The sequence below is a fragment of the Phoca vitulina genome, unplaced genomic scaffold (genome assembly GCF_004348235.1).
Source record: "Phoca vitulina isolate PV1807 unplaced genomic scaffold, GSC_HSeal_1.0 scaffold29, whole genome shotgun sequence".
In the NCBI taxonomy this organism is placed as follows: domain Eukaryota; kingdom Metazoa; phylum Chordata; class Mammalia; order Carnivora; family Phocidae; genus Phoca; species Phoca vitulina.
In genome coordinates, this window is record NW_022589732.1 from 15045986 (window position 1) to 15071406 (window position 25421).

Consider the following 25421-nt stretch of genomic DNA (forward strand, 5'->3'; position numbering starts at 1 on the left):
AGATTTTGGGATATGACAGTTTTGGAGAGTATTAAAATGATGGTCATTAGAGGAAAGAAATTAGTATTTATTAAGTACTTAGCCTGTGCTAAATATTGCATTAAGGTCTTTCACTTACCTCATCTTCTTTCATCCTCACAACAATTATTTTCAACTTTTTATTTTGAAATAATTTTAGATTTACAAAATTTGCGAAAATAGTACACTATGCTTTCGCTAATGTAACATCTTACACAAATGAAGGTATAATGATCAAAACAAGGAAGTTAACATTAGTATGCTACCAATAGCTGAACTACAGCCTTTATTCTGATTTCACCAGTTTCTCCTTAATTTCCTTTTTCTGTTTGAGAATCTAATCCAGGAAAACAAATTGCATTTATTTGTCATGTCTCCTTTGTCTCTTCCTATCTGTGACAGTTTCTCATTCTTTCCTTGTTCATGATCTTGATCCTTTTGAAGAGTACTTGCCAATCATTTTATAGATGCCCCTCAATTTGAGTTTCTCTGATATTTTCTGTTAAGTTGAGGTTATGCATTTTGCCAGAAATACCACAGAAGTGAGTTGCCCTTCTCAGTGCATCATATTGGGGACGCACATGATGTCCCGTTGTCTTAATGTTGATGATGTTCACTTTCAACACTGGGTTAAGGTGATGTTTGCCAGTTTATTTTTTGTAAAGTTACTATTTTCTCATAGTATTTATTACATATCTTGGAGGTGATATTTGGGGACTATGCAAATATCTCATTTCACCTACTAATCTATAATGAGAAGTATCTTAGGGGAAATACTTTGAGACTATGCAAATATCCTGATTCTCTTCAAACTTTTGCCCACTATTTGGGCATATTTCTTTCCCAACATTTTTTTTTTAGATTTTATTTGAGAGAGACACAGAGAGAGAGAGCGTGCAGGGCGAGGGGCAAAGGGAGAGGGAGCGAGAATCTTTAAGCAGACCCCCACTCTGAGCCCAGAGCCCGAGGCAGGGCTTGATCCCATGACCCTGAGATCACAACCTGAGCTGAAACCAAGAGTTAGATGCTCAATTCACTGTGCCCCTCAGGCGCCACCCCCCAGTGTCTTTTTTTTTTTTTTTTAAAGATTTTATTTATTTATTTGACAGAGAGAGACACAGCGAGAGGGAATACAAGTGAGGGAGAGGGAGAAGCAGGCTTCCCGCTGAGCAGGGAGCCCGATGTGGGGCTCGATCCCAGGACCCTGAGATCATGACCTGAGCCGAAGGCAGACGCTTAACGACTGAGCCACCCAGGCGCCCCCCCCCCAGTGTCTTTTAACATAAATATTTTCTTAGTTTTGTAGATGAGGAAATGGAGCCTTATAGAGTTTTATTTACCTGCTCAAGGTACACACATCTAGGTGTGTCACACTCTCAAGTCCCTTGCAATTTCATAATTCTGCTAAGATGTTAGCCCAAGTATAAGGGAGAAGAATCTATAGGGAAGTGTAGGTAGCTGCATAACTAGAAATATTTAGCTTTGAGAAGACAAAATTGAGGTTTTAAGAAAAGTTTTCATACTAGATGGGGATCAGCTATTGAGGCCAAAGCAATGGCTCCTCGAAGGAATAGTTAAGAAATTTAGATTTGGTGTTCACGGACAGTGATCCCAGAGTGACAGAGGAGTTTTATATGAACTGTGGACGTGGATACAATTAGAATAAAGTTTAACCATCCTGTAAAGATTTGTGTTTTATATTTGGGAAGTTTATTTCAATCTTGAATTGCCATTTTTATAAGATTTCATTTGAGACATAAGAAAGGTTTTTTTGATTAGGTTACCAAAACTCCCATAAAAAATATATATATATCTTCCCACTGGCTTGGTAGAAGACAACCGTAGATTCTCATTCTTAATTTATTTCTTATACCACATTGAAGAAAGACCTCTATTTAAAAAACATTACGTACATGGTATTCTGCTCCCAAGATGATAAAGTGAATGTATTTCTGAGCTTTACCCCTTTATCTGTATTAAATATGAATGTACTCAATTATAAGCAAAATTCTGACAGTTGTAAAACTTAAGTGTGGTAAGGAGATTGGGAGAATATATGTCAGTCATTTTAATTAAATGTATACATTTATTTGAGAGAGTGAAAACACTGTCATTATGTGGCTTTGTTTTATTTTGTTTTGTTTTGTTTTGTTTTATTTTATTTTATTTTGGTCCTTTCAGCTGTTACTAGTCATTTCTAATAGTCGTTCCCCAAAAACTGAGGGAATTTCTTTTCTTATATTGTCAGAGTTCAGGCTTAGTTTTGTTCTAAAATAAGCAACCAAAAGTGAAATAGCGTGTTTGAAAGGTCAGCAGCATTGTCTTACCACACATGGCTATTCTTTTCAGAAACAACGGTCGTCTGGAATCATCATGTTAGGTGTAGTAGAAGCTTAGCTTCATGTATCATCTGGAATTTCTTAAGTATGTAGTGAACAAACAACATGCAAATATTTCACTAAAAATTTTCATACCTTTAAAAATGTCATAGTTTCTGATGTTCATTGTAACCATTATGACTTGTCTACCTTGAGTACCTAAATTTTTCTGTCCTATATATTCTAATTAAACTTTCTTGATGCCACTCAGATATATTTCTCCTCTGGTCTGTGTCTCTCTCCATAACTGTTTGAAACTGCACAGTGATAGAGTACCAATAAAGCCCAAACCATGGATGATTAGAGGCCCACTGAATTCAAACATGGATTTTTTAAATTACCTAAAATTGTTGAAAACATGATTCTAGGGGCAACTGGGTGGCTCAGTCGGTTGAGCATCCAACTCTTGGTTTCAGCTCAGGTTGTGATCTCATGGGTCGTCAGGTCGAGCCCCATGTCAGGCTCCATGCTCAGCTTGGAGTCTGTTTGGGATTCTCTCTCTCCAGTCCCCTGCTCATGCATGCATTCTCTCTTTCTCTCTCAAACAAATAAATAAATAGATAAATCTTTAAAAAAAACATGATTCTAGGGGCGCCTGGGTGGCTCAGTCATTAGGCGTCTGCCTTTGGCTCAGGTCATGGTTCCGGGGTCCTGGGATCGAGCCCCACGTCGGACTCCCTCCTCTGTGGGAATCCTGCTTCTCCTGCTCCCCCTGCTTGTGTTCCCTCTCTCGCTATGTCTCTCTCTCTGTCAAATAAATAAATAAAATCTTTAAAAAAAAAAAAAACATGATTCTAAAAATCCTACTGATAATAGCTCAAGAGTTAGATTTCAAGTCAGAACATTTATGATGTAAAACTTCGTGACCTATGTGATATGAAAAATAGCATCCAAGTTTCTAGAATTACCTTGTAGTTTTTTTTAACTTTATCTTTTTTAAATAAAATTAAGTCTATAGGAAACAGCATCTCCTTCTCTCATTTTAGTTCTTTGAAAAAATTGGCATTTTAGCAACATTATTTCCAGAGTCAGCATAATTCTCCAAACCTCTAAAATAATCAAGTACTCCTTTTTTTTCTTTACAAATCTCCTTAATTGGAAATTTGAAAATGGCTACTTGCTAATATTGAGAAATTATTGTTAATTTTTAAAAATATAGTAGTTATGTGGTTATGTTTAAGTCATTACCTTTCAGGGATACATAATAAAACATTTACAGATAATATTATATTGTATCTGGGATTTGCTTCAAAATAATATGAAAGGTAAGTGAGTGAGACTATAGATGAAATAAAATTTATCATAAATTTAAAATTGTTGCAACTTGATGGTGGGTTCCTTGGAGGCTATTGTACTATTTACTTTTGTATATCGTTGAAATTTTAAAAGAATCACTCTTATAATAGGGGTGTTACCTCTCCTATTTTGAACATGACAAGCTAAATCCTTAATCTACTAGTAGTTTTGCTTTATTGTACTGGTTATGAGAACTTTTTCCTCCTCTCTATTAATAGACTGAAGACATTAAAGAGATAGCCAGGAAGGCACAAGCTCTGCCAAAGGTGAACCTGAAGAGGCAGCGAATTGTGATTTTCACCCAAGGGAGAGAAGATACTATAATGGCTACAGGTACGTGTGGAAATTGTATGCAAAGCCCAGTATAATGAAGATTAATCATTTATAACAGAATTCTATATTATTTATATTATAATTTATTTGAAAACAACATAATTTTTTTTTACCACCTTCATACATTTTGCTTACCCCACCCCAACCCCTGCGTCTGGCAACCACCCGTCTGTTCTCTGTATTTGTAAGTTCAGTTTTGCTTTGCTTTTTTTTAGATTCCACATCCCAGCAAGATCATACAGCATTTGTCTTTCTCTGTCTGAATGATTTCACTTGGCATAATGCACTCAGGGTTCATCCATTTTGTTTAAATGGCAGGATTTTCTTCTCTTTTTTTATGGCTGAATAATATTCTATCATATATATATATATTTTTTTTTTCTTTATCCATTCATCCATCAGTGGACACTTAGCTATTGTCTTAGCTATTATAAATAATGTTGCAGTGAACATGGGGGTATAGATATCTTTTTGAGTTAGTGTTTTTGTTTCTTTCAGATAAATACCCAGAAATGAAATTATGGATCATATGGTAGTTCTTTTTTTAATTTTTTGAGGAACTTCCGTACTATTTTCCATAGAGACTATACCAATTTAGAGTCCCACCAACAATGCACAAGTGTTCCCTTTTCTCCATGACCTCACCTACATTTATTTCTTATCTTTTTGATAATAGGCATTCTAACAGTTGTGAGGTGTTATCTCACTGTGGTTTTGATTTGCATTTCCCTGATGATTACTACTGTTAAGCATCTTTTCATGTACCCGTTGGACATCCATAATAACAATCCAGTTTCATACTTTTGCATGTGGCGGTTTTCCCAGCACCATTCATTGAAGACACTCCTTTCCAGGTGTCTGTTTTTATGCCAGTACCATACTAATTTGATTACTATACCTTTGTAATATAGTTTGAAATCAGGAAGTGTGATGCCTCCAGCCTCATTCTTTCTCAAGATTGCTTTGACTATTAGGGGTCTTTTGTGGTTCTATATAAATTTTAGGGTTGTTTGTTCTATTTCTGTGAAAATGTACCTTTCGTAGTGTTTTTATTTTAGTAAATATACCTACCTTCTGTCTCAGTAGGAAAGATTTCATTTTCAAGAAGGTAATTTATTAAAATTCAGTTGAGTAAATCCACTTTGATTTAGTTTATTTACTCTGGTATTTTGGAGATACTGTCAATCTAGTAATGTCTTTCCTGAAAAAAAAATTTTTTTTTTTTTTAATTTATTTATTGGACAGAGAGAGAGAGAGCGAGAGAGGGAACACAAGCCGGGGGAGTGGGAGAGGGAGAAGCAGCTTCCTGTGGAGCAGGGAGCCCGATGCGGGCCTCGATCCCAGGACCCCGGGATCATGACCTGAGCCGAAGGCAGACGCTTAACGACTGAGCCACCCAGGCGCCCCTGAAAAAAATTTTACTTAGCAAATTACAATGCTTAACTTAAATGAATTTATCTAATTTTTTTTTAAGATTTTTATTTATTTATTTAACAGAATTAGAGAGCACAAGTAAGCAGAGCGGCAGACGGAGGTAGAGGGAGAAGCAGGCTCTCTGCCGAGCAGGGAGCCCGATGTGGGGCTCGATCCCAGGACCCTGGGATCATGACCTGAGCCCAAGGCAGTCGCTCAACCGACTGAGCCACCCCAGCACCCTGAATTTATCTAATTGTAAACAAATAAAATCCAGAGATAAATTACTTCCTCAGCTTTAAAATTCAAGAAGAAAACCTCACTTCTGTTTTTACTCAGTCATCTATTTTATGACACAGAAATAGAATAGGAATTTCATCTAGTAAACAAGCATTTTATTGGTTAAAATGATTAATATTGTCAGTATGATGCTACCTACTATTAAAGCGAAATACAAACCTGTTAATTCTGTCTGAACCATTAAAATTAAAACCCATCAGTTAATTAATAATTATTATAAACAATAGCAATTAATTACCTTTGTGTTTCTTTTAGTACACTGTTAAATAGAAATTTAAGGTATGAGCCTTAAGCATCTAAGTTGGAAATAAAATTAATATACATAAAAATATAAATCCAAAGAAGTATAATTATACTTCTTGATTATTGGTACAGACTATATAGGTTGTATTGACTCAGAGAAGGAGATAAATTGATTAAGCTTGAAGAAAGATGTTATAGTGAATATGAAGTAAATTTTTGTTGAATTAAATCTATAAGCCTGGAAAGGGTCAAAGAAGAAATTATTGTCAAATTTTGGGGAGAAGGAACCTTAGAATTAATTCATTCCGACTTTCTTACTTTAGAATTGTCAAAAGCAAGATTCAAAGACTTACTTCCAAAAATATTTATTTCATAATAATTCAGTGAGTGACAAATAGTGAAGTGGGGTTATAGATAAAATGAGATTCATCATGAGTTAATAATTGTAGAAGCTGGGTGATGGGTATACGAGGGGTGGTCATTATGTTATTACCTCCACTTGTGTATATGTTTAAAATTTTCCATGATTAAAATTATAAAATAGAAAACTAAAAAATAATTTTCAGTCAAGAATCAGAGATACAGGGGCACCTGGGTGGCTCAGTCATTTGAGAGTTCAGCTCTTGGTTTCTGCGTAGGTCATGATCTTGGGGTCATGGAATCAAGCCCCACATCTGGCTGCTTGAGATTCTCTTCCTCTCCCTTTGCCCCTCTCAACGCTCATGCTCACACTCCCTCTCTCTCTCTAAAATAAATAAGCCTTTAAAAAAAAAAGAATCAGAGATACTAAGTGATTTTCAAGATACATTGATATCCTTGCTGAGCCTTAAATTCTAGGAAGAATTTAAAGAAAGGAGGGCAATCCAGTCATATTAGTGAAGAGGATCATATGCGCAAAGGCATCAGGTACCATATAATCTTTGATTGTTATCACAGAAAAAGCAACGCTGTTAATTTGTGCAAGGGAGAAGAGAAATGTCATGAAAAGATATTCCTGCATTGATAATAACTATCTGGATTGCTGTCTTCGTATAGTATGTGGCCTGTTCTGTCTTAGCAATGAACACTATTTGGAAAACTGAAAAACATGCAGACTTCTTATCTTACAGGAACTGTAGTACTGCATTCAGATTCATAAAATGCTATTTGGTTGCTCTTTATGGAGACATTTATTTTAAGGCTTTATATATTCCTGATATACATATCATACAAGTGTCTTCCTCATTGTGAATTTGCACAATTTCCCCAAAGTTGAAACCTTTAAAATTAGCCCCCCCTTCCTGTGACTCAATTTCTTTGTCAACTCATTTTGTTCTTTATTAAATCTATTAAGCCATTCTTAGGAATACTTACTATCAGGAATTTATTTGAGGAAAGACATTGGCTAATCTTTGCTCTTCCTACTATATGAAAATGAACTTAAATTAGAGGATGCACTATATCTGCAATGCATGATAAATACAAGATGGATAGAGAATCTGTTCAGTGGTGTCAGCTACAAAAGCAAACATGATAAATGTTAATGCAGTTTTGAGCCCTGGGATAAGCTATTCAGTGCACAAGCATAGCTGAATCTCTTTGCTATGTTGTTATTCATGGCAGCCAAATAAATGTCAATAATAAAAGAGAATTAAAGATTTTCATTTCCCAGAGGCAATCCTCTAATACGGCTTGATCTTTCATTTCATTTGTAATTCGTTCTCATGTCAGGATGCAATCATTCGCCAGGCTCTGGGTGTCATGTTAAGTCATTTAATAATGATTAAGAACATAAAAATGCTTGGCCTGTGGGGCAATTCACAGAAGAGATGCCAATTTGTTATTGTTTTTCCTCCTTTGCTCTTGAATATGGATCAGCTTTTTCCCACCTCCTAGCATTAAAATACTAATGGAAGATGGGGAGGGAAAGTGTCCCTTAATTTACCATAAGTGACATTCCAGAATGCACAAGGCAGTGCTAACACACTTAACTAAAACACTAATTAGGAATCATTGTTCCTTAAACCTCACACAGTAGAGTATTTTTAAATGATCATTGCTAAGTTTTTGGCATTTAGCAATAATGTAACAAAATCCGTTTTCCTGGTATTTAATTCTAGAGACCTTTCTCCTTTTGAGATATGGTGTCTATAAACCACTTTCTGTTATTTTACACATGTAGTTCTTTGAATTCCTCTTTGCTAAATTGTGAATCTAAAGTCTTTAACACCTGGTTTTTTTTGGTCACCTCTATTTCAGTTGTGTATCCATTTTGTATATCCATCTAGTGCAGAAGTTTTGTCACTATCAACCATTGTCTCATTGCTTGTAGGCTAATTGAGTTCCAAGCTTTTTTGGGGTGTTGGGGGAGGGAGTGGCAAGGAGCACTGGAAAGTAATAAGAGTAAGAAGCCAGGAATGACGGCAGGAAAGAAAATATGATTCTATACATTTTGATCCTCTTAATAAATATTAAATGAACCTCTTAGGTAGCATGGGAGTCAGGTCAAGGAGGTCATTCCTATGTCTATAAATGTAGAAAAACTAAGACTAAAGATTTTTATTACCTACCAGACAGCACCTACTAGTGAGGTCTTCATATATTAATACCTTATTATACTAACAATTTTAAAAATAAATATTTTATATACATGCATATATATATACATACATACAACATACAGATATATATGTCTTTACAGAAAGTTTACATTTCTCCAAATTTCTGTACTAAATATGTCCCTAAAAATTGGAAAAAGCAATAAGATTTTTATTCTAAATTGAAAATAATGCATTTCACACTTTGGCTCATATGTGACACAATGAAATAGGTCCACTAAAGAATAAATTGTAGACTTTTCTGAATACTTTCAGAATTCTTTCTGGGTTGTTTGAATTGTAATTTTGCCCAATAGGAGGAAATAGATTAGGTCATTAGGTTTTCAGCTGGAAGACAGGGGCTGCCATGTCAGAATCACCTAGTGGACTTTTAGTAAATATAGCCCTGCCTTCATAGAAGTATGTTCGATTCAACCTGATACATCCCTGTGAAGAGTATTAGAATATACATCCTCAAGAAGATGTATGAGAATGGGGGTTGTAGAGTCTGTGGAATGGGAAGTGTAGTGTTGTCTATTTGTTGAAAAGATCCCTTAGGTAATATAGCAATGCTGTCTATCCTCCATCTCTCACTTTAAGAACCATTGGATTAGGTGGTTCGATAATGTTGCCTCAAGTTTATGATTTTGTGGGATAATAGAAGCAGAACCTTTTAGCAGCTAAGCATCTAGTACTTCAATAAGTCTTGGTGAATGCTTCTCTCTTGATACATCACGAAGTGTCATGTACTCATCTATTACTAGCAATCTACATATATTATTTTAAATAGTAACTGCATTTGATTAGCTTATAATTTAAGATAGTCACATCGTAGTGCCCTTTATCATTTCCTTATAAGTAAATGGGGTTATTGGAGTTACTTGTCTTCATGTTCCTGAGACCTTAAAGAAACTTGTCACCCCATTTTCTAGTTAAGTTTTCATGTTCTTTGTTAGTACTCAGTGCTGTACATTATAAGAAAAGGTCAGTGTGCTTTACAATTCTGGTAGACATAAAGTACAGAAAGTGTGGAATAAAAAATGTAAACTCTAAAGAAAAACAACTTCAGCAGCTGGAAGAATAATGTCAGCGCATCATCACAACTCCTATTCCTACAAAAAATTGTTATAAGTCATTTTGAAAATGTTATCTCTACTACAGCCAAAACAATTTTAAATGATGATCTTGTTGGTATAGGTTGGTGATGGTGTGGATAGGACAAATTAAGTGGCATTCTTTCAGAATGTCTATGTATGACATTCATAGAAAAAAGTTCTTTGGATTTTGAAGAATGTATATTTCTTAACTAGGAATATAAACAACTAGAATACTAACTCATGTTCCATTTTTCGATTTTTGTAACCACAAAAGACAAAGTCCTTTAATTAACCAAGAGGTCAAAAATAATTTAGAATAACATATGTGGAACTGTCACATTCCTGACAAAGGAATATCTTTGGGGCATGGTTTGTATGGTGTAGTGATCTCAGACCTAGCCCTGGGGAGACCTAGCCCTGGGAGATTAGCCTAGGCAAATGTTAACCCCATTATAGCATTATTTTGGTAAGACCTTTAGTCAAATTTATTGAGGTATAGATTACATATAGTAAAGTGCACATATATTTCACTAAATAATCACCATAATCAAAATATAGAACATCTTATATAGTTTGTTTTTAAGTTTTATGCATATGAAGTTGGTACTACTTTTATTAAGTGAACATACCTATGTCACTACCACCAGATCAAGACAGAACACTTGTAGCACTTTAGAAGCCATTATTATTTTGGTTTGTACTACTAACAATTAGTTCTGTCTCTTTTTGAAGTAGAATCACCCAGTATATAGACTTTTTATCTTGCTCTGTCTCCATCCTTTTTTGAGCATTATCTTACTTTTTGACAACCTATGATGCTTTAGGTGCTTGTATTTTCCCTGCTACAGTCCTAGAATCAACCACTTCTTCAAGTAACCCTGGTTCCTTTAATTAGCAAACGATATTTAGAAACCCAGATCTGGGTGCTAGACATGCTCATTGCTAATTGAGAATCATTGCTTTGGGACCCTCTTAGCAAATAGATTGGCAATATTTGTACATATAATAACTGATGCATACATATCCATCTGTATTTATTTCCATATCTATCTATCTATTTATATTTGAATTCCATGAGTTGAAACTGCTGATACCTTTGATTCCAGTCCAACAACAGAGTTCATTCTAGCCTACACCCTTTCCTTCCGTTTAACTTCTTCCTCTGACATTGAAAGTTCTGGCTCTCATTATCTAAAATATATTTACTTATTTGTTCCATCCCAAAGTAGTTTTGAATTACTTACCCACACCCTTGTGCGAAACATATTTACTTCCTAGAGTACAATATTTGCTTACAGTTCTTTTTATCTTTAGCCCTCTGATGTCTAGTCAAAATACTGTTATCCAAAGTCACTTCAGGTTAGTTCTTTTATTCCATCCACTTCAATGTGGTTATATTATTCATTTGTAATACAGTTAGGTTTATTTCTAAGAGTTTGTATTCCATTTTGATTTCCTTTCATATCTAGGTTGGTTTTTTTAATAAGTACAGTTCACCCCTCATGGTGTCACAGTTCTGTGTGCTTTAACAAATGCATAAGATCATGCAACCACCACCATAGTTATACTACAGAAGAGTTCCACTTCTAGTTTTCCGAAGTGGTGGTACCAATTTATATGACCACCAGAAGTATATAGAATGGCTTTTATTTTTCCACATTTTCATCAGCATTTTCTACCATCCATGTTTTTTATTTTAGCCATTCTGGTGAGTATGCTCTAGTTTCTCATTGTATTTTTCATTAGAATTTCCCTAATTTAGTGAGGTGGGGCACCTTTTCATCTGCTTTTTAGAATTTAGATATCTTCTTTTGTAAAGTTCCTGTCTTTTGCCATATTAGATTGTCTTATTGATGTATAATTCTTTTTGCAGTCTGCATTCAAGTCTTTTGCTAGATAAATGTATTGCAAATATATTCTCCCACCTTGTGGCTTGCCTTTCCATTCTCTGTATGGTATCTTTTGAGAAATAAAGCTCTTCATTTTTAATATAGTCCAGTTAATAATGTTATCCCCTTATGGGTAATACTTTTCATATTATTTTAAAGAAAATCTTTGGATATCCCTAGCTCATTAAGAGATTTTCCTGTTGTTCTTTTCTTATCCCTAAAATTTTTATGTTATTCTTTTCATCTGGATTTACAGTCCTTCTGGTATTAGAATTAATTTTTATATATGGTTACGGGGTAGAGGGATAATTCATTTCTTTTGACCATATGAATAACGAGTTGACCCACAATCATTTATTAAAAGGAACATCCTTTCCTTTACTGCAGTAAATTGACACATTTGTCACATTTCACATTACCTTATATCTGTGAGTCTTTTTCTAGACTGCTCTATTCCATTGTTTTCTTTATCCTTATAACCAGTTTACAGTCTCTTAATTACTTATAATTAGTCTTTTTATTTGGTAATGCCAAACTTCCAACTTTGTTCTTCAAGGTTATCCTGGCTTTTCTTGCCTCTTTGCATTTCCACATAAATTTTAGAATCAGATTGTTGTTGCCCCCTTGAAATTTTTTTAGTTCTTACTAGAATTTTATTGAATTGAATTTTATATTGAATCTGTGAACCAATTTGGAAGGAATTGACAGCCTTACAATATTGTGTTTTCCAATCCATAGAGTATTTTTCTCTGTTAATTTAGTGGTCTTTAATTTTTCTCAAAATGTTAGTTTTTTCAGTATAATGGTCTCACATATGTAACTTTTATAATATTCCTATTATTTGTTTTCTGTATTTTTTTAAGTGAGCTCTGTGCCCAACATGGGGCTTGAATTCATGACCTTGTGATCAAGTGTCACATGCTCTACCAACTAAGCCAGCCAGGTGTCCCGCTTATTATTTGTTTTTTGATACTTTTTTTTTTTTAATTCTGAGTTCAGATCAAGTATAGAAACCTTCATAGTTATAAAGGTCAGTAGAAAACCTTTCCATCATTGCTCAGAACTGATTAGTCTTTCATACACACACATATCCACCTCCCAATCTCATCATCCATCAACAAATCCTCAGTTACCCACTGTCACCTTTGTACACACAGATGCACACACACCTCACAACTCCAGATACAAGCCCTTGTTGTTTTAAATACTTTTGCTTCTCAGAACTACAGAGATCATGCATCAGATAGACTAGAAGGTCTTCTGATGCTCAGATTTGTCTATTTTCATATTGATCCATTTCAGTAAGAGCAGATCTCAGGGAATGGTGCTATCCATTTTTTTTTTTTAAAGATTTTATTTATTTGAGAGAGAGAATGAGAGACAGAGCACGAGAGGGAAGAGGGTCAGAGGGAGAAGCAGACCCCCCACTGAGCAGGGAGCCTGATGCGGGACTCGATCCCAGGACTCCAGGATCATGACCTGAGCCGAAGGCAGTCGCTTAACCAACTGAGCCACCCAGGCGCCCAGATGCTATCCATTTTTAAATGGCATCCTTTTAGTTTCAGTTTCTGTTTGTGTCTCACTGGTTTATAAATTTTTTACAATGACATTGTTTCCATTTATTAATTGTAATAATATGTCTGTTGATTCTTTTGGATTTTTCTATGTATATAATGATATCATCTGTGAATAATGACAGTTTCATCTCTTCTTTCCCAATCTTTGTATTTATTTTTTTATTTTTCTTACTGCACAATTAGCACAGCAAAGCACAATGAATATGAGTATAATTGAAATGGTTATAATGAGTATCTTCGTCTCATTCCCAATCTCCTATGGAAAACCTTCAGTATTTCATCAAAAAGGATAAAATTTGCTGTAATCTCTTTATAGATACTCCTTAACAGATTCAAGAAGTTTCCTTTCATTAATAGTTTGCAAAGAGTTTTATTGTTGATGATGTTAAGGTGTTTTTAGTCATGAAAGGATGTTGAATTTTTTTTTTTTAAAGATTTTATTTATTTATTTGAGAGAGAGAGAATGAGAGAGAGCACATGAGAGGGGGGAGGGTCAGAGGGAGAAGCAGACTCCCTGCTGAGCAGGGAGCCCGATGCGGGACTCGATCCTGGGACTCCAGGATCATGACCTGAGCCGAAGGCAGTCACTTAACCAACTGAGCCACCCAGGTGCCCAGGATGTTGAATTTTATCAAATAACTTTTCTGCATCTATTAGAAATTACTATATGATTTCACCCCCCCCCCTTTTTTTAATGTGTGAATTACAGCTTGATTTTAGAAGGATAAATCACCTTTGCATTCTTGGGATAGTCCCAATATAGTCATGATATTCTTTTAATGTATCACTGGATTTGATTTGATTATATTTTTCTCATATTTTTGCAGTGTTGTTATGAAAGAGTTTGTTTCCTAATTTTCCTTTTTTGTAACATCCCTGTTAGTTTGGGTAGGAACATTATGATGACCTTATAAAGTTAATTAGGCAGTGCCCTTTTTCTGTTCTGGGAGAATTTTATAAGCTTGAGGTTATTTTTATGTAAATAGTTGAAAGAGCTCACCCATCAAAATATCTGGGCCTAGATCTAGGAATCTGTTAATTACAGATTCTTTAATTGAATAGGAATGTCTGGTTTTTTTTATTTCTTCCTGTGTCAGTTTTGATAAGTTGTTTTTCTCTCAGAATTTGTCTACTTTATCTAAATACTCAAATTTATTAGCATAAAATTATTTCTAATATTCTCTCATCCTCTTAATTACTATAGGATCTATAGTGATGTTCCTTTTTTAATTCCTAATCTTAGAATTAAATTTATGCTCTTTCTCTTTTCCTTGATCACTCTTCCTATAAGTTTATGCTAATTTGGATTTTCAAAGAAGTAGATGCCAAGATGAAGTTAGACATTCAAGAGATTTATTGAAGGAAACACCTGTAATGGAAGATAAGTTAGGAGCCAGAGGAAACAGGGAGACCTCTCAAATTGTGGTGCAGGTTTGACCCCTGTGCTGGAGAGCAGGACTGAAGAAAGGTTGGGAAGGAAGAGGCATAGATTGCAATATTAATTAAGTTTTGACAAGGCCAGAGAGGAGTCCTCAAGCCAGAGTTGCCCAAAGGAGTCCCACATATCTCAGGAATAGGTCTCCATGCTATTTCTGTTGTGCTCATGGGAAGCATGGCCTCAATATGAATGCAGTGGTGAATTTCAAAGCATAGCTCCACTTGGCACATCTGAGAGGCACATTTTCATGGCCATGACAAGATTTATCAATTTTATTAGTCTTATAAAGAACTGGGGCACCTGGGTGGCTCAGTTGGTTAAGCATCTGCCTTCAGCTCAGGTCATGAGCCTAGGGCCTTGGGATTGAGCCCCATGATGGACTCCCTGGTCACCATCGAGTCTGCTTGTGCTCTCTCTCTCTCCCAAATAAATAAATAAAATCTTTAAAAAAAGAAAAGAACCAACTCTGCCTTTGTTGATTTTCTTCATTGAATGTTTGGTTTTTTATTTTTTAAATTTTGGATACTATTTACTTTCTTCTATTTTTTACATATTTAATTTCTAAATATTGGTATGTCTATTTTTGTTATTTTTAGTACAAAACATTTTCTAATTCCTATTGTGATTTCTTCTTTAATCCATAAGTTATTTAGGAAGTTTTGCTTAATTTTTAAATATCTGAAATATATTTGGAGATTTTCTAATTATCTTTTTGTTTCTGATTTTTGGTTTAATTTCATTGTGGTCAGATATGCAGAATGATTTTGAGTTCTTCAAAATTTGTTGAAATTTTGTCTTATTGAACATCATATCGTCAGTTTTATACACGTTCTTTGTGCATTTGGAAACAATGTATATGCTGACATTCTTTTTTTTAATATGCTGACATTCTTAAATACAGTCTTAGTATATACTGTAAAGTCAAGTTTGTTGAGTTTGTTGTCCAGATCACTTATACTCTTGCTTAGTTTTTGTCTGCTTGTTTTATCAGTTATTGAGAGACATTTATTAAAGTGTCCTGCTATGATTGGGATTTTTATATCTCTTCTTTTGGTTCCATCTAATTTTGCTTTATGTGTTTTGAAGCTATCTTTCATGTGTAAGTTATATATACTTGTATATAGCTTACATGTATATAAGTTTAGAATTCTTGTATCTTCCTGATGGATTGAACCTTTTATCATTTGGAAATATCCTTCTTTACCTCTAATGATGCTTACCTGAATATCTTTTGTATCTATTATTAGTATAACTATGCCAGCTTTAGGTTGTTTTAGTATTTGCATGGCTTTTCCATCCTTTTACTTTCAACCTTTCTATGTTCTTAAATACAAGATTCTTTTTGTAATTGGAATGCACTTTTTATTGTTTTTTTAATTCGTTCTATCTTTTAATTGGAGTCTATATTTAATATACATTACTCATATAATTAGATTCCTATCTCACATCTTACTTTTTTTTTCCTGTTTGCCACATGTTTATCTTCTTTTTTTTCTTCTTTCCTGCCTCTTTTAGATTGAACAGGTATTTTTTATTCTCATTTCCTTTTCTATTTGCTTGGCAGTTGTATATCCTTTTGATGTTTGCCCTAAAGATTACAAAATGTACCCTTGACATATTAAAGTCAAATATAAACTATAAGGTTTGCCACTTCTCATACAATGGTAGGATCTTAGAACATTTTAATTCCATTTAAGATTTCCAACCTTTTGTATTATTGTTGTCAGTCACCTTAATTCTACATTTTAATGCCTTGTAGTGACAAAATGCTGTTAATCATTTTGTGTAGTTGAATTTTACTCTTTCCATTGTTTTTCTCCTCTTCCTGTATTTCCATGTTTTCATCTGGACAATTATGAATTATATTATTATTTTTCTTCTGCCTACACAGCTTCTTTTACTTTTCACTCAGTGTGTGAATTCTCTTAGTTTTTGTTTACAGATTTTTTTTTTTTTTTTTTTGGAAAAAGGGGGGGGGGGGTGGGGGGGGGGGGGGGGGGGGGCTGCATACAGAGTAGGAGACAGAGAGGGAATCCGAAGCAGGCTCCTTGTCCAGCACAGAGCCCAACACAGGGCTCAGTCTTACAACCCTGAGTCCATGACCTGAGCCGAAAACAAGAGTGGGATACTTAACCAACTGAGCCACCCAGGTGCCCCTGCAGATATCTTTTATTTTGCCTCTCAGTAAGTACAGAACTCTACATTGGAAGTTATATTCTTTGACTCTTTAATGATGACCTTCCATAATCTTTGGATTCTCTTATTTTTGTCAAGAAGTCAGTTGTTAGTCTTATTCTTGCTTCTTTGGATATATTTCTACTTTCTTTGTCTGCTTTTAGAATTTTTCTTTGACTTTAACTTTGGACTTGGTTCTGGTTTTTCTTGTATTTATCCTGCTGGGGTTTTTAGTACTTCTTGAAACTGTGACTGATGACTCTTACCAGTTTTGGAGATTTTCCAACCATTATCTCTTTAGATACTGCATTCCTCTCTTTCCAGTCGGGACACCAGTTACTCATATCTTAGGCCTTTTTATTGTGTCCCATATGTCTTTTATGATCTTTTTTTGTATTTCTTATCATTTTTCCTCCTCAGGTTTCAGCTTATATATTTGTACTGACCTGGCATTTAGTTCACTATCCTCTCTTCTACTTTCTCCAATCTGCATTTCAGCACATCTGTTGAGTTCTTCATTTCAATAGTCACGTTTTTTATTTCCTATATTACTTGATTCTTTTTTATTGCTGTCAGTTCTATACTATAAACATCTACCTTGTCATTTATTTTTTGAACATGTTAATCACAGTAATAATAAATTGCCTGTCCAAAAATTGTGATATCTCAATCATCTATAGGTCTGGTTTTTTTACTTCTTTGTTTCTTTTTTTTTTTTAAGATTTTATTTATTTGACAGAGAGACACAGGTAGAGAGGGAACACAAGCAGGGGGAGTGGGAGAGGGAGAAGCAGGCTCCCGGCTGAGCAGGGAGCCCGATGCAGGGCTCGATCCCAGGACCCTGGGATCATGACCTGAGCTGAAGGCAGATGCTTAACGACTGAACCACCCAGGCACCCCTGGTTTTTTTTTTTACTTCTTTTGGGAGGGCCTTATATCTTGGTTTGCCAGATAAATTTTCATTAAATGTTAAATATTGTCCATGCTAAATTATAGCATTTCTATTGAGGACTGAACCAACTAAAGGTTGGGTTACAGTTTTTGTAAGCCTTCTCATTTTCCTCCACTCCTATGTTATAGCTCTCCTGAAATTTAAACTGAAATCCTACAGTATTTACTAGGGTCCATACTCCTTGATAGGTTGTCGTTGGCACCATACAACTGCTAAAAATACTACTCTGCCTTTTAGAGGTCTTCTGCTTAGTGTCTTGCCTTCTTGTCCTATGACATTACAGATTTAACAAATACCTCAAAGAAGAAGAGCCCTGAGTGTCAGGCTTACTCCACTATGTTTCCTTCTCTTCAAGAACATGACACCTCAATTCTGACTACCTTGGCAGCCCCAAACTCCAATTTTTGTCTCAGCAACACTGGAGATTGTCAAAAGCTCTGTTGGCTTCTCTACCTCTTATTAAAAGCCCGTTTCCTAGATTCTCAACCTCTAACCAAGCGCCAAAAATTTGCAAATGCCCTGAGGGGAAAATCAACTTTTAAAATGTCAGCCTAGCTCTTTAAGGTTTTCTACTCCTAGGGATCTTGTCTTAGCAAATCTTGGCTACCTTGACAGTGCTCTTATACCTCCATTTATTATTCTTTTATTTTTACTGCTTTTCTAGCTGTATAGGAAGTGGTATAGGAAGTGGTTTATCACAAGCTATGGCATTAGAGCCTAAATCAAAGTTCCTAGTCAATATTTTTAATTATAAAATAGAAAAATACATGGCCCAAGAAAGTTAAGTAGATTCATCTGTTATATAAGGTTGTTAGATGATTTAGCAATACCAGCATCCATAACCTGCTTTGAGAATGGCTGGATGCAATAATTAATGCAAGATCCCAAAGTTAGAGCCAAAAAACTGTATCAGAATCCAACCTCTTGAACCCCAATATAGTCTAATCTGTTCTATACCACATTGCCTCACTTATTTACAGTAGTGGTTCTCAACCAGGAGCAATTTTTCCCATCACTTTTGGTTGTCACACCTGGGTGGGCAGTAGAGAATGGGGGAACTCAACTGGCATCTAGTGGATAGAGGCCAAAGATGCCACTTATACATCCTATAATGTACAGGACAGCCATCCACAACAGAGAATTGTCTGGCTCAAATTGTCAGTAATGCCGAGGCTGGGAAAACCCTGGCTTATACTGTATCTGAGAATGTATATTTAAAGGATCACTTTCTGCTTCTTCATTACACTTAACCAGTAGATCGATACCAATAGATTTTAGTAGGATAAATCTTGTAGGAATACATCTAGAGACCTTTGACTCAAGAAAGCGTCCATATATGATCTAGAAGATATTTGGTTAACTGTGTTTCTCAGAGCTTCAGACAAATAATCTCCAATTTTAAGGCTTTATATATTAATTTCTTAATACAGAATATTAATAATAAAGATTTAAATTCTTTAGTAGAATTTTTTAGAGCTGGTTAAAACATTCTCATGTGGAGGTGTGTATATATATCTTATAAATGCATTATGTATATGTGAATGGATATCTAGATGATAGCTACATTTACCTACACATTTATAGATATATATGTACACATCAACTTAAATGGTTCTTAGAGAATGTTTCCATCTTCTTTTAAAACTCCAAATAATCAATTTCTTTTTTTTTTTTAAAGATTTTATTTATTTATTTGACAGAGAGAGAAAGCACAAGCAGGGGGAGTGGGAGAGTGAGAAGCAGGCTCCCTGCCGAGGAGGGAGCCTGATGCGGGACTCGATCCCAGGACCCTGGGATCATGACCTGAGCCGAAGGCAGACGCTTAACGACTGAGCCACCGAGGGGCCCCCAAATAATCAATTTCTTGAAAGCTCTTGAAAATATATTATAAATGGATATTTATCTAAGAAGTATATTACCAAATGTTTTTCAGAATAATTATTGTTTGTACCTAATGAGTGATTCTTCTATAATTCAGTTAGACTCCAAAATTTATTTTTCAGAGCATTACAGCTTGGCGGCAGAATTTTATTTTGGCTGAAACATGGCATGTGTGTTTTTGGCTCAGATAAAAGTCTTTGTAGGTATGCAGAAAAATCTGATTCAGATAACTGAACAGTTAAAATTTTCTTGGGTTAAAAGGAATACAGTGTTGCTCATTGGATATTAAAAACTATACTTAAATGAAGACTTATCTGTTGCCTTATTCCTTTAAGCCTTAGCCAAGATAGTTTATCCTAATTAAACTTCTTTAGAAGTGTACATCATTTTTTATATTCATTGACCTTTGAAGTAGCCAAAATAGAAGCCACTATTCCTAAGGATTTTCCCCTGTTATTTAATCTTGGCCCATGAAGTTTATTTAGCTTTTCTCTGCTTCTATTAAGCTATTTTAAGTTCTTATATTCAGTGCCTTTCTGGTTTAATAAGCAATCTAAAGTCTCAAGAAAATGTCCTAATCTTTTGTCAAATTAATCATTTTGCACTTAGCCGCCTATTCAATTTATTTATCATATATATATATATATATATATATATATTTTTTTTTTTTTTGAGAGAGAGAGAGAGAGCGTGTGCAAATGCCTGCGCATGCAAGTGGGGAGAGGGGGAGAGAGGGAGAGAATCTTAATCAGGCTCCACACCAGCATGGAGCCCAACGCAGGGCTTCATCTCGTGACCCTGAGATCATGACCTGAGCCAAAATTGAGTCAGACACTTAACTGACTGAGCCACCAGGCGCCCTTAATTTATTTATCATATTAAATTTTGCCTGTACTCTTACTTATTTCATTTAGTCCTAGAACTCTACCCTTACTTACCTATAACAAAGGGGAAATTTTTTAAAATGTTCTGTGGATAGGTAATACATCCACATGGTTCAGAATTCAAAAGATACAATAATTAGGATTGTTCAGCTGTCCACTACTTGTGAGGAAGTAAGCAGTTTTTCATTATTAAGATGACCATGAAACAACAAAACTCAGATACTTTTGAGAGTGAACGAGGGTGCTATTAATTATACGAGGGCTATCCTGAGCAAACCAGTCCATATTGTCATGCTCCTTATTAGATAGTTAAACAGAGGTATTTAGTAAAATGAATTCTTGTATTGGTTGAGTTTTTGGGCTGTGCTATTTCTAACATTTCTTCCAACTCAAATGTTCTTGATCATGTGCTAAGAATATGCCAGGTAATATAGAACTTAAAGAAATCGGAGAATCTCTAACAGGACAGGTCAGAGAGGCAAGATACCAATAGGTAAAACAGTAAAGTAACAGTACAAATGGATTCAAATCGGTATGGTTTTACTGAGTGCCTACTATGTGTCAAGAATTATTGTTATAAAGATAAATAAGACAAAAACTCCCATTTCTTAAAATCTAGGAGAGACATATTCCTATACACAATAATGAGAAGTAGTATATGACTTTAATGAACTACCCTTTATAGAAGAGAAGGCACAAGGAATTGGGGAAAATTTCACAAAGGAAGTGATGTTTTAATTAGGCTTTGAAGAATACAGTTCATTTTTGGCAAGTTGAGATTACAAAGGAATGTAAATTAATGGAATAATAAGATAAAAAAGCAAAGAGGTCTTAAAGGGTATAATGTATCACACAGAATGTAAAATATTGGGGAGAGACTTGTGGGTAAGCATGAATGGTAAGTTGTGATAAGGCTTTGAATGCTTTGCTGGGCAGTACATGCTTAAGTGCTTAAAATACATACAGAGGGGGGTGCCTGGGTGACTCAGTGGGTTAAGCATCCGACTCTTGATTTCTGCTCAGGTCATGATCTCAGGATCATGAGATTGAACTCTGCATCAGGCTCTGCACTCAGCGTGGAGATTATTTCTCTCCTTCTGCTCCTCCCCCTGCTCACTTTCGCTGTCCCTCTCTCTTCTTTTATTTTTAAAGATTTTATTTATGTGACAGAGAAAGAGAGAGAACACAAGCAGGGGAAGCAGCAGGCAGAGGGAGAGGGAGAAGCAGGCTCCCTGCTGAGCAGAGCCGGATGGAGGGCTCTATCCCTGGGCCCTGGGATCATGACCTGAGCTGAAGGCAGACGCTTAACCAACTGAGCCACCCACGTGCCCTTTCTCTCTCAAATAAATAAATAAATAAATAAAATCTTAAAGTGCATACAGAGAAAGAAGAGATCATTTGGGCTGAGAAACATCTTGTGATCAGTTTATCATAATGCACTTCTATTTGTTTATAAAGCCCTGTTTCAGAGGGATCAACAAATACTAAACATGAAGATCTTTTTTTTTTTAATTAAATGCCAAAGAATAAAAGCTGCAGTAATCCCTCTAAAAGGTATTAGTAATGAACAAACCCATGGGGTTGGAGTGAGACAAATTTGATAGGGTTAGGAAAATTGTAGAGAAAAAGAGCTATATATAAATCATGGTAAGAGCACTAGGGAAAATGCCTTAGAAAATTAATAAAGATTGGTTTGGTTTAAAGATGATAAACAAAGACTAATGCAAAAGGGTAATGAATTCAGTCATGGAGACAGTTCATACTAAAGTGCTTTCTAAAAGAAATGCTGCTGGCTTGGCTTTATTAAGTATTTTTTTCCCTTAAATTAAAGAAAAAGAGTAATAGCCCATTAATAAAATTTACAGTTGACACTAACTTAGGAGATAATATAGCTGTTAATAAAATTACAGAAATTCTGATAATAAACACTGGAAGCTAGAAATAGAAGTTCAAAATAATGTTTAAAATTAAATAAACTATATTCACCCCATTTTTAAATCTATATAGAAACAGCAGGTAACACTAGAGAAATCTCTCCCATTTCCAGGAGGTATTCCTGGTTTAGGGTTTAATAAGTGAATGATAGAGCCAAGTAAAATTGAGAGAGGTAGGAATATGTCTTCACTAAAGAGTCTACATTTACAAGCTGTGTAATGTGATTATATTCTATGATTCAAAGTGGATTTTTTGTGAAATTTTTCATATAAATCTTTGTCATTGCATTTTCTAGAGAACACTGTTTTCTGTGACTCACATTTTAATGAAGAAACTGTTTTAAAATGATCTTATTCCTTCTAGATGTTGCTTAAATATCTAGAGTATATCTAGGTATTAAGAAAGATTGGATGAGGAACAATGAATGGAGGCCTAGACAAAAGGTCTGGTCCCCTGAAACAGTTACATGGATCCTGAGCAAGGTTCTTATTTCTGTCTAAACTGCTGGTTAGGGGCACCTGGGTGGCTCAGTCGTTAAGTGTCTGTCTTCGGCTCAGGTCATGATCCCAGGGTCCTGGGATCGAGCCCCACATCGGGCTCCCTGCTCCACGGGAGGCCTGCTTCTCCCTCTCCCACTCCCCCTGCTTGTGTTCCCTCTCTCGCTGTGTCTCTCTGTCAAATAAATAAATAAAATCTTAAAAAAAATAAACTGCTGGTTAATCTGAATATGCCCATGAGTCCTAGAAAGTAAACCATGGCCTTCAATTTCTGTGACTTGCAGTAGGATTAACCATTATATTTCCATCATAAATTACAGATCATAGCATGATTATTGTGAAAGATCAACAGTGCTCTTTGTTATGATCAAACAAATAGTTTTGCAGTCAGCTATTCTGGAATCTGTTAAAGCATTTAAACCTTAAGCCATTATAGCAAATCCATATAGATATAAGCTTTTTAGAGCCTTGGCTATAGCTACTTTCAGAATTTGACACAAAGGATAATCAAAAAAGCTTTATTTTGAAATAGCCTTAGATTTATCCATTTCTATCTTCACATTCCTCTATAAAGGATATCTACATTTAGATTTTTTTTGTTGGGTGTTTTAGAAGTACAAAGAATCATTTCGAGAAAAAAGATAAATGCATGCTTATTATATGTAATATATTTGTTAAATATATTAATATATTGACTTATATATTATATGGATATGTTAATATATGTTTAATATGTATATTAAACCTTAACTGAACATTCAGCTGCAGTAAACTTTTAGAAACCTGCTCGTTGGTATGCCAGCATAAGAAGTAGATCATAATGCGGGTCATTAGGTTTCTTTGACACCTGATAGCAACAACCCAACCCAGCATGCCACTTGTAAGCTTATCTATAAAGCATAAAGGCATTTGTCACCATTGACAGTACTGACATTTAATCTGGGATCTGTTTACAGCTCAGTTTTCCATGTGTTACTGTGTATTATTTGGTTGTTTCAATTCAGCTTCAAAGCATAGCTAGCTTTTCCCTTTGAGTTATTCTGAATTTTACCTAAACAGAGGAAAATAGATCCTGTGGGGGGGGGGGGTGATGATTTTTACCCAGGTGTTGACCTTTTGTGCTGTTTCTATAGTTGACAAGCCAAAGCTGTGATAAGGTAGATTATAGTAAGTTAGATTAATGGTCCAGGATGGAGGCATAGCGGATTGGTTAAATAGGAAAGTCAGGAAAGCAGAGCCAGCAGGGACTGGGAAAAAACTTAACTCAGGTGAGGCAGATGTTGAGATAAAGTGTCTGGACACAGGAGTTGGTAGCAAATCTGGCATTAAGTCATTTTAAGTACAGCCTCCAAGGGTACGGCAGCCTCAGCAATTCTGGTATGAACACACCAAGATATTATGTGAGCTAGGAGTGGTAGTGGAAAAAGGAAAAAAGTTCTTTCTTAGGAGGCAATCAGTATCATTCAGAGAAGGCGATTCTTATATAAATGGAGCTGTGCTGGTCTTCTAAAAGGAAAGGTTGCCAGGAGCTAGCAAACAGTTTAGTTTTTAGAAGGTGGAGCCTAGAATGTTAGGAAGGATAATCAGTCAAGGCTAAGGATAGACAATCTAGACTGAAGCCCAGGCCAGTTCTCAGGATTGATTAGTGCAGAAGACAATTTATTAAAGTAAAACAAAAGCTTTGCAGTTCCACTTGGGCTACCACAGCTTACATAGTCTAAATAATTCTGTGCCCTACTCTTGATATGTATCCTGCCCTTGTTAGGCCTAGCTTAATGTTGGGGTATCTCACTCTGCAAGTACAGCCTGAACTATAAAGACCCAGGAAAGATATAAGGAGGGCAAAATGAGGAAGGACCTCATGCAAACAATACAGGACTTGAAATATCAGCCAATAACGTATCTGAACATGTCTATGACAAGAAGCAAGTTGCAACTTAACTCCTGAAATGCTGAATTGAACCACTGCTGTGTATAGCATATATACTGTGCTAGGGTAATATTGGAAACAAAGGTATATGGCCCTTCCTTCAGGGAGCTTAGACTTAAAGAAAGCAGGTGAGATATACACTAGAAAACCGTGTATAGAAAACATTATTTGAATTTTACCAAGAAATAGGCTGTAGAAATAACGGCATGAGTTTACTTTACACTAGTGATCAGGAAAACAGTATATTTTTTAAGTGACGTGTAAACTGGTTTGTGCAACATAAGTAAGGTTTTGATGCAGATCAGAACTAGAAATGACCTTAGAGATCATCTAGTACATGTTGGAAATTTGAAAAATAATTGAGACCCACTGCTGGTAAGAGAAATTTTGTACAGCTTTCCTGGGTGACAGCTTGAGAATACATATCAAAAGCCTTTAAAATATGCATATCCTTTGACTCAGTAATTTTAGTTACAGGAATTAATCCTATGGAATAATTTAGCATATGCACAAAGATTTACATACAAGGATATTCATAACAGCATTGATCTTAAATTTTTAATATTTTTAACTTCTCATTTTACAGCAGAGATTGCAAAAATAGTAGAG

At 35.3% G+C, this 25421-nt stretch overlaps 1 protein-coding gene and 2 non-coding genes across 6 annotated transcripts in view; 1 reads left to right on the top strand and 2 right to left on the bottom strand.

Annotated features, from left to right (window-relative positions):
• The window catches only part of ADK (adenosine kinase), a 506764-nt gene that overhangs the window by 413018 nt on the left and 68325 nt on the right, over positions 1 to 25421 (top strand). For all 4 annotated transcript variants that reach the window (XM_032423645.1, XM_032423647.1, XM_032423646.1 and 1 more), the window contains one exon: positions 3911 to 4025. In XM_032423645.1, the coding sequence (XP_032279536.1) occupies positions 3911 to 4025 (115 nt within the window). The remainder of the gene's footprint in view (positions 1 to 3910; positions 4026 to 25421) is intronic.
• Positions 12534 to 12602, bottom strand: LOC116644437. Its single transcript, XR_004301753.1, has one exon. It is a non-coding gene; the product is annotated as a small nucleolar RNA U2-30 (small nucleolar RNA).
• On the bottom strand, positions 12759 to 12837 carry LOC116644438. The gene has a single exon (XR_004301754.1). It is a non-coding gene; the product is annotated as a small nucleolar RNA U2-19 (small nucleolar RNA).